The sequence below is a fragment of the Haliaeetus albicilla genome, chromosome 13 (genome assembly GCF_947461875.1).
Source record: "Haliaeetus albicilla chromosome 13, bHalAlb1.1, whole genome shotgun sequence".
Lineage (NCBI taxonomy): Eukaryota > Metazoa > Chordata > Aves > Accipitriformes > Accipitridae > Haliaeetus > Haliaeetus albicilla.
The window spans coordinates 12,577,180-12,587,616 of NC_091495.1; the positions used below are offsets into that span (position 1 = coordinate 12,577,180).

General features: G+C 39.3%; 1 protein-coding gene across 1 annotated transcript; it reads right to left on the minus strand.

The window, feature by feature from the left end:
* Positions 1-2,875: 2,875 nt before the first annotated feature.
* NENF (neudesin neurotrophic factor) lies at positions 2,876-9,683 on the minus strand. Its single transcript, XM_069800183.1, has 4 exons — positions 9,379-9,683; positions 8,138-8,198; positions 6,856-6,959; positions 2,876-6,203 (listed from the first exon to the last, which is right to left on the minus strand). Exons 1-4 carry the CDS (start codon positions 9,649-9,651, stop codon positions 6,027-6,029), a joined length of 615 nt encoding a protein of 204 aa, XP_069656284.1. The 5' UTR covers positions 9,652-9,683; the 3' UTR covers positions 2,876-6,026.
* Between the last annotated feature and the right edge of the window lie 754 nt (positions 9,684-10,437).

Here is a 10,437-nt window from a genome sequence, read left to right on the forward strand (position 1 = left end):
ACTTTATCTGTGATCATTACCAAAAGAGCACTGCAATGTAAAATAAAGGATATTTAGCCACAGCCTCCAGTGAGAAGAGTAGCCTCCTAGAATACTCTTGATCTGCGACAGCTATTTCGAACCAAAGTTATCAATTTAATCTATAAAATTATGCTCCAGGCAGTTAATTGCTTGGTAAATATGCTCTGCATATCCAACACAACTGATTTTACTATCCCTGCAAAGGAGCACAGAACGAGGCACTGGGAATTTTTCACTTCAATTGTCATCTAATTCTATCTGTCCAAACTGGCTGAAACAAATGCTACCCATAAGGGTTTTTTCATTCAAAGATTCTGTTGTCTACAAAAGAAGGGTGCAAGGCTTTAAGTTCAGCTCTACATTGAAACATTCCTACAAGTTTAGGCCTGTTTGGATTCAGTTCATGTGTTTGACTCGACTCTTTGTAATCAGTCTACTATCTATGTTGTCATAATCTTTAAAGCCCAAGTAGATATGCCAAGAAGTGGACTCAGATTTTCACAATGCAAGGGTTAGATCCAAGTCTCTGCTTTAACTGCTGCCTTTGCACAGTATCAGAAAAATTTCAGCAAAATCTGGAAAGTAAAAATGGACATTGGGACATTGATTTCTTTTTCTTTTTCAAAGAGGTTTCTTTAAGTTGAGGGAAAATTATGTCATATTTTGATTTTTCTTGGGTGGCTTATCTCCAAGATGGCTTGCACCCAGATTCTTCTAAGCTTTTCACTTCTCAGAAGGATAATGTCTCATGTCAGAAGGATAAAGGCTTATGTCAAGTACTGCAGAACACAATAATCTGAACATTCATTAACAGTGCAAAATTTCTGATGGCAACAGCTACAAATAACCTATGGGAAACAAGAATAGGAATTGTTTATTCAAGAATAGTTCCTGTGGCTCTGCAGTTTATCCAGGTGCACAAGCTCTATTTTTCACAGAAAGTTAATCTCTGTTTCTGTTATTTGGATTTCTTGTCAACAGATAACCCAAGCCAAGAAGATCTAAGCACAGGTTTTGTAAACAAGTAAATTAGGACTCACACCTTCTACTGAACAGGAGGAAAAAAGTCAAAACAGAAGGCATTATGTAAAGACCAACAGATGGGTAAGGGTACAAGTTTACATTGTTATCATTGACCATATTTGACAGAAGGAAAAATAGGAAGCACTGTCTGTTATCAGTCCTGCATGTACTGCTCTGCCGTATTTACCTTACCACTATAAACTGCCCCAATAACACACTAAGATACATTCTCATTTCCCACCTACTCTGTTTTCTGGGTTAGGGGTTTTTTTGGTCATGTCGAGATCAAAATCATGCCTATGCTATTAGACTACCTCTACCAGTGATGCCCACCTATCATACACTTAGTTCTTTGAGAGTCTGATTGAATAGTGGAAAAAAAAATACCACCTTTTGATATAGCACTGATTTTTCTGTCAAAGCAGTCAGATACATTCTATAACTATTTGAATCAACATTTGCAGATAGGGCTCTGAGTGAAGTAATTATTACAAATCTAAGGTAAGGGTTTTTTTTGGTTTGTATTAATCAAAGCATTCACAGACAAGGACTGGTTTTCTTTGAAAACAGCCATTCTGTATACCACATAAATAGCTTTCAGGTTGTAGGTTCATGCACGTTTTACTTTATCTGAATATTATTACTCATGGTGCATGGATTTGTCATAGAAGTTGCATGGCTTGTATATTGTTTCCTGTATGGACAGAAAAACATTAAGCAAAAGCATAAATGATGGATAACAAAGTATATGATTGTCATCATTGATGTCAGTTCTGGGACTTCAAGACATCCCTGAGAATATCCAGTGATCATCTGAAAATATGCAAATATTAATCAGAGCTACTTAGCACATCTTACTGATGTGCAGCTGAATCCTACTGAACGGCAGCCTTTCACTCACAGAAGTAGTCAGAAGTTTTTTTGATTTTTTTTTTTTTTCTTCTTCTCAGTTTAACCAGATCAGCTGAAAAATTAGCATTGGACTTCCTATATGAAATTTTTCACATCTCTTCCATTTTCTCTTGAGCAGATGCAACTTACATTGAGCACGTTTCAGATAAATATATTTATCTATAAAAGAGACAGAATACATTTGTAAAAGTCAGCTAAACCATTTTTTTCCTGTTTTCTCTCCTGCACTATCAAGTGAGTTCTACATGTTCTTGGGAGTCTTGCAAAGGAAAAACTGCAGCAATTAAATGCCTTTCCAAACTGTCATTTGTTCAATGTGTAGCCCAATGGTGGTTTTGAAACAAAAGTTAAAGTGATTTATAAGCTGTGTTGAGGCTTCTCCCATTCCAAAGCACTGTACTTAAAAAGATAAGCATCCTCTTTTAATTTTTACTGAAACGTGGAAGTCTGGCAGGTCTGACAAGTGCAGTCTGAAACATGATCCTACACTGATTCCTATGTTGTTATGAATTTACAGCTGATATTATCAGACCACAAAGAATATTAGCCTAGGCTGCAGTTTTCAAAGGAACACAAAGCCTTTTCTGCGTAAGAAAACTAATACCGAAAGTAATTCACTTAAATCAATGAAACAGTCATATTTTCACAAAGGGCCCCAAAAAGAACGGTGTCCATATACACATTACAGTTAGGAAAGAAATAACTTTGTGTCTAATCCCAAATTGTTGGAAAAATCTCAGCCACTCAGTCTGCAAGAGTCAGAGTCCCTGCATTCTGGCAGGTGCTCTTGTTTGGATTAGGATGCAATAACTAATAACTGTGACTAAAAGCTGCTAACACACCTTACATGTTCTTAGTAGGATTTCACTTAACTGCAGTCTCTACAACTGCAAAAATAAAGATAATACTTTGATTTGCATTTCATTGCATGCCCTGTATTGAATTTTTGTTGCTTATATTATTAGTCCTGTTGCTCCTGTTGTTAATCAGAGAAGTCCTTCTTAAAGTACAGATGATAGAATCTATCCTGTCACAGCAGTTAGTCAAATGTATTAGGATCAAAGTGAGGGACTATTGAAAAGAGTGCCAGGTGGGAAACAGCAACTCAGGTTATGCATCCTCTAAGCAATGAACCCATCTGATAATTCTTAACATTCTGAAGAGTAAATTCTTGGTGCAGCAATTCATTAAAACCTCAGACCATTCAAACACCCAAGTTAAGTTAGCAAGATGCAGATTTACAAACAGCAGACCAAAAATAATGACATTTGCAATGTTATCTGGAAGCAGCAAGTAAATTGAAAAGAAATTCTTCACTCTCCAAAGGAGGTGTGGAGTAGTAGGAGGATACAACAGAGCTTTACGCAACTTGCTTGTTTTGAGTGCCATTTACAGATAGTGAGCGTACCTGTTTTACTGCAGTAATACAGAGGTCAGGGAAATGCAGCTGACTGAAAAAACAAGGATAGCATACAATTTGCTTGTTTTAAGTACAATGCATAGATAGTGAGGACATCTGTCATACTGGAGTAACACAGAGGTCTGGGAAATGCAACTTACTGAACAAAACAACCATAGCAGACGGTTTGCTTTTAAGCAAAGTAAGTTTCAGGCTGTTGGCAAGTAACAACCTTAGACATAAAATAGTGTCATTAAATTAACACCAAAAGAAATCCTGTGTTACTCTGAATTAATTTTTGAAAAGTAGTCAGTGAAAACACGTTAAGGATATATGCCCACTTAAAGCCTTATTATCATAACACTGTTCTGTTGAGTTGGAACCTCAAGTGAAATAGCCTAGGAAGGCTATCACATGATTACATGTGAGTCCTTCAGTTCGCAAACTGAAATAAAAAGGAAATGTTCTGCATTCTAAAATGCCCTCAGTTGTGATAATCCTGTCTTTAATAACAGAAAGGAAGAACTAGAGCATCTCCCTCTGTTCACAGATATATGAGTGAGGGCAACTTGGATTTGCAAGGATCTCACAAGACAAGAGTGGGGTTTATATCACCCGTTTCCTGTTGCAACAGGAGGGTTTCTTCACTGAAATGAACCTGAAACAAATAGAAGCTGAGTTACCCACTTCAAGATCAGCAAAGGTGACCTTCATAGCATGAAGAGGAAAAGCAGGGAGAGAATAGCAACACTAAACCACTCAGTGGTGATGAGTTTACCACCTAGCTACAATATTTTTGACACGCAGCTGGATATGCTGATCGCAGATGAAGCCAAGACTATTACAGTAATCGCCGTAACACAGCTACTGAAGCTGCCCCATAAGGAAGCGTGCAACAAAGGGAAGGGAAGGGGAGAAAACAGTAGGCATTGGAAAACTAATTTGTGAAATGCTGGCAAAAGAACAACCACCATTACCACTAAACCCACATGCATTCCTATAAAGATGGCAGGTATACACCCATACCTGTAGGCAGGCATCATCAAGGGGCCAACTCCTAGCTGGTGTTGGTATCTAATCAAAAGGTCAGCAGTAATAATAATAATAGTAATAAAACAGAAATAGTTCTCTGAAGCAACAGTATATTCTTAGATGCTAAATTATTTATTACACCACACAGCACCATCCAACAGCAGGGGCGGGGGAGCGCCATGGAGTCCCTCCTGCAAATTAAGTGGTCTAATAGTAATACACAAAACAAGCTTAGAGTAAAATCTGTAACATTGGGAAAGAAATGAGAAATAAATAGAAACAGCTTTTCTAGTTATTCAACTGACAGGCAGCTGTCTCCTGCACACCATAAAGTGGAGAGTCATCTAATAAAATCTTTTGTTCAAAGAAAATGGCCAAAATGCTAAAGAAAGAGAACGAAATATAGAATTGTATTTCTATTACATCTATATTATTTATATAGAATTGGGAGGAGCTGCTCAGTTTTTCCATGTCAGTTCAACCTGTCACACTGGCAGATAAATTCACATACATGACAATTTACATTCTACTCAAGTTAGTGAAAGTCAGTGGTTAGCAGCAATTTATGTAGCATATGCTTTTACAGTCCTCTTGTTGCTGAAAGACTGCCAGAGAAACCTGATAAAGGGGGTCTGCTTTCACCGTGCAGGATCTGCGGTTTTGTATTAGGTTAAAAGGAAGAGGAACATATGAATGCACACTTCATTGCAGCAGCAATGATGAAGCCAGAGTAAGAACAAAGAAAAACTAAGAGAAATTAAAAATGAGAGCTGAAATTGTCAATATAAAGATGCTAACAATATCCACAGGATACTAAACTACTACAATAAACTTGTGCTGTAAGAGTTTGTGGTAAACAGTGGGCTATCGTTTCCTTTTTTTATCAGAGAAAGAGTAGAGGAAGCTAGAAGGAAATCATCATAATCTAATATAGATGAAATCTTTGATAATTATTTTAAAAAAATTAAAGTGTCATTTATTCAAAACTAACATAATAATAGTCTTACTTAAAATGCCACAGTAGTTCTCATGGGGGAAAAAATAATTCTTTTTCTTGGTTTACAGCTGTAGGCTTTGCATAAATATTCCACAGTAACTGCATTTGAAGAGATTGAGTGGTTTTATATCCAGTATTCTCAAACCTATCAAATATTAATTCCTATAATGCTTTTTAAAATGTAAGCCTCTATTACACCTGTTTGTACATGTGATACCAACACTCATGTGAAGCACAGAGAACTGATGTGAGCTCGTCCAGATAATGCATTCACACTTTTCCAAGGAGTAGGAAACAACTTGGGATTTACAAAAAGACCAATCATGTTTCAACTATTAAAAACTGCCTTATCTTTTCTAAGGAATGTGATTTTACATTACACACTTGTACACAGGGAAATCCAGGCAGAAAGAACTTTCATGTGAAATAATTCCCATAATTCAGAACAAACAGCCCAAGTGTATGACACTAATATAGATCCATTTGTTTCCTCTAAACTGTATGTGTACACACATACATATTTTCTAAACAGAAAACTGACTCATGATAGCTAATTGTTGTAATGAACTCCAGAAAACAGGGAATCAATATAATATTCTATTATGCCTCTCCCCAGGCATTCTCTAGGTACAAAAATGTTCCTCAAAACTCATCTTTAATGTTGAAATGTGGCTGATCTTCAGGTTTAAAGTCTAGATTGGGGCTGCCATCCTCATTCAGAATTCGGCGAGAAGTATAGCCAACAATTGGATATTTGGCCTTATAAACATTATTGAAGATATCATCCAGAGACTTCAGTTCCTCTTCTGTGAGTCCTGTCTAAATGAAATATGGAAATGAAAGTCCTGTCTCAAAGAAATAAAAACACAGGTATTTATATGCATTTTTCTTTTTTATTGATTACTATAAACCTTAGGGTCAGCTTTTGGGTATAATTTGCAGAAGACAATTAACAAATTCATAGTATAACCTGTAATTTTATTCTTCTCATTCAAGTTCAGCCTTTACAAAACTTTAATATATTCAGGTCAAACAAACCATTAATCTCCCTTCATTTTCCCTTCGTAAGTAAATCACACCTCAAACAAGCAACAACCCACTGCCAGAGTTAGCATCCACTGCCATGTCAGTGACACAGGATACGCCAAATCAATTGACAAAGAAAGTGATTTACTCTCTTTGGAAGCATCTTTTTAAACAGGAGGTAATTTCCCCTTTACGTCCTTACATAAATTGTACTGATTCCACAGATTAAAAACCTTCCTCTTTAAGGCTGTTAGCACTGCACCTTCCATGAGCAGTAAATACATACCCATTTAATGTATTTCAAGAATATTAATGCAGTTTTTAGAGTTTTTAAAGATGTGAATCAACTTTAAAAAATTAATACAAATAATTTAATATTATCATTCATCTTGCAAAAGAATAAAACTTTGCAAAACAGAATTAAACTAATAGTCTATTTTCTTACTATGTCATGTGTAAGATCTGCTGGATCCAGAGACATCTTTGCAACTCCTCTTGTTGAGTCTTTTCCAACCAAAGCATTGTATGGGGCTCCTTTTCCATAAAATTCTGTCAGATTAGAAAAAAAAAAATATCCAGTGATGATCTGGCAATGTACAAGGTATGTTCAGCCTCTACTTTTCACCAGCCTGTTACACTTGTCAGTGAACTGAAAGCAGCAACTCAAGTCTCAGATCCTTCTCTCCAAAACTGACTTTTGATTTGCTATTTTTTGATAATATATCCCAGTCCTTAAAAAAACCACAAAACAGAGGGTGGGGTTATACAATACAACTGTTGAACTCCTATACTGCAGTCTTAAAATTTACCTATTATTTAGGGAGCTGTGCTTTACATACTCATGAGAAGTTTGTAGACTCCAGAATTTGCAGGGGCAAGCCTTGTCTAACTTAGGATTTGAAGATCAGCCAACGTGGATGTCCAGACAAGCTGCACTAACAAGCTTAGTACAAAGAAAGCAACAAGCCATTAGTTTGCTTATGATGACATTAAGGCAAGTGTCCAGGACCTCCATGGTCCCTTCAAACATTTTACAGCAAGTCTGGATTAAGTAGCAGGAGTTCAAATTAAAACATCTGTAGTTCCTAGGGAAGGCACAAACAGCAAATACAGCAATAAATGGTTTAGGTGTAAATGGTGAGACAAGAAGCCTCATGAAATACGAAAATTTTAAAGGAGAAAAAAAAATTACTTAGCCCTCCGCTCTCCTTTCAAAATCACCGTCAACTCTTCAAAGAGTTTTGACCGGATCGCTGGACAGCACAGGTAAGCAAACACCAGCACAAAAGGAAAAGATGAAACTGCAGCAATGCTGATATTGTGTAGTGCAGTATGGGTACATCCCAGCTAGCTTTGATCTGGTCAGTTCATGTACCCAGTGCAATAAAACACTGTAGCGCCAGCTTCTGTGTGGCATGACCCCACGCCTAGTGAGGATTCAGGGGTCTGGGCAGGTGTCTTCAGCATTTCTGTCATCAGCACCCAAGCTAACTGGACTATGCTGGCTTGTCTGTGTGTACTGTAACCTCAAACCACTGTAAATTCTAGACAACACCTTAGTGGGGGAGGTGTCAGAAGAAGAAAACTGAGTTTTTCAAAAAAGGAAAAAGTACATTCTTTTTGTTGCAATTGAACTGCAGGCTTCTAATACATTGAGAATATTTAAAAATTAATGACTGAATAATAGCATGAAAATAAAGTAGACAGCAGAGGAGAAGCAAACTCACCTTTTCCAGAAGTGACATCAAATACTACTCCCTTCACCGCCAGGTAAATGGGCTGTCCTTCCTGTAAAGAAAGCCTTCAGTAGATCCTCAACACTTAAGCGTAGCCAAAAGGCAATTAGTTTTAGCTATGAAATCCATAAGCACTCAGAACACAAAGAAGAGAATTAAATTCTCTTATGTATGTTTTCTCTCGTTTGTGTGTGTATACAAGCATACACGTTATCTCTCTCGAAATTTCTTGCTTGTGCTTTAAACTGTCCGCAAGATTTTTTTTTTTGAGGATGTAAGCATATGGAATGAGAGAATCTTTTTAATCTAAACATCACAATCATATATGACATGTCCCTCTTGCAGGTCTTGCACATTTGTCTGCTCGAAGATGATCAACTGCATCTTTTTCTTCCTAATGCAGATGGGTATTGCCCAAGATAAAAGGGTGTATGGCCAACAGCATTCTTTATTTGATTAAGAGAACAACAGATAAATACATAAACACACACAAATCTGATTTGCTGACATCTGTTTTACTTAATAAGCCAGTGCTTCTGATTTGTCTTTTATGCATAAGATGTATTTTAAGTCAGATGCTGGTTAGCTTCTTGAAAGTATCTAGAGAAGACCCTGAGAAGGTCAGCCAGCAAGTTTTTTTGAAAGAGAAAACAGATGTGTATCAACATAGGATCTTATTATTTTGAATGTGAAGTTTTGCTGAGACCTCTGTGTCACAGAAAGCTAAACTCTTAAGATGAAATTGCTTTCTTATTTCTATAATCTCATAGGAAAAAAAAAGGGTCTAAATACATGGTTTAATGAATTATTGAGAGAAAATTACTTTGGCTCCAACTTGTGGTAATATGAAATTCACTGGCATGAGTACATCGTCAAGCAGGCAATGAGTAAAAGAGGATCGTGCCATCTACTTGTCTGTACCCAACTTCAACGGACCAAACTCCGCAGCTGCCAACAGGACAAATGAATAGCAGGTCAGCAACGCACGAATGCCAACAAACTTCTCACGAACGCCTAAAAAGCAAGTTATCCCATAATTACTGGGAGGGAGGGAGGGAATAGCACACCAGCAGAGCACGAGAAAACCGAGTTTTAAGGTGGTTTCAGGGCACCGAGCCGCAGGGACGCAGGCGACGCCAGGACGCCCCACCGGCCCCGGCCCAGCGGCTTCGAAGAACCGGCCGGGGAGGCCCCGCCGCGGCTCTCCCTCCCGCCCGCCCGCCCGCCCCTACCTGCTGCCCGTCGTATCTGGCCAGCTCGGGCTCGGTGAAGAGCCGCACCGGGGCCTCGGCCGGCGGCCTGAAGCGCAGCTCCCGCTCGGCCGCGGCCGGCAGGGCGCCGAGCAGGGCGGCCAGCAGCACCCGCGCCGCGCCGCCCGCCATACCGCCAAGGGCGGGCCGCGGCCCCCGCCCGGCCCCGCCTCCGGCCCCCGCCGGAGGCAGCCCCGGGCCCCGGTCGTCCTCCTGACCGCCAGGGGTCTGCTGATGGGAGTCCTCAACTGCCATCCTTCTTTCCCTCTGAAGTTTCTCTGCTTGCTGCTTTCAGTGTTTAGTCGCAAAATCGGCACGCGCAGGGCAGGCTTCGTCTTTGCGACTGGAAAAAGATAATCAACTGGCATTTTTAGCCTAAGGAAGGGGAGAATAAATAGGAAATTTTCGGATGACGTGATTTTGCCACGCCGTAAGTATAGCACAGGGAAACATTCTGGGCTGGCAGAAGAATAAGCAGGTTGCTGTGTGTAATTCTACAGAGAATTAAGAAAATCAGAAACTTTTTACAATTTAGATACATATATCACATCCCTCACTGTAGTGCTGGCAAGTGAGGACTTGAAGGATTTAAAGCCTGGATGTTCGATGCTGCAGCACCCCTGCAGTCTTCCTGACTGCCGTGCCATAATTCGAATGCCTCTTCGGTATCTCTGCTCCTTGTACAGTGTTTTGCAAAAGCTGAAGAGTTCAAAGAAGGATCTGGACAGTAAATAGGAGATAGAAATGGGTTTGATCTTTGTTTTAAGGACTGTTTATAAACTCTTCTTGTGTAAAATCCCTACATCCTCTTTGGAGGACACCTGTTCCGTGTTGCCTGAGGTAACACCCTTTTCCACAGGCTGTCCAGAGGCAATTCTGTGCATTGGTGTAAGCAGAGCTGAAGTAGCTAATGCAAAGCAACATCGCCATAGTTCTCTTCTGGGTGACAAAAGCAGCGCAAGATGAGAAGCACAGGGGAGTGAGGGCGCGTCACCACAGTATGGGGGTGATGACCAGTGGGCCACGTCCCTGTGTGAGGAG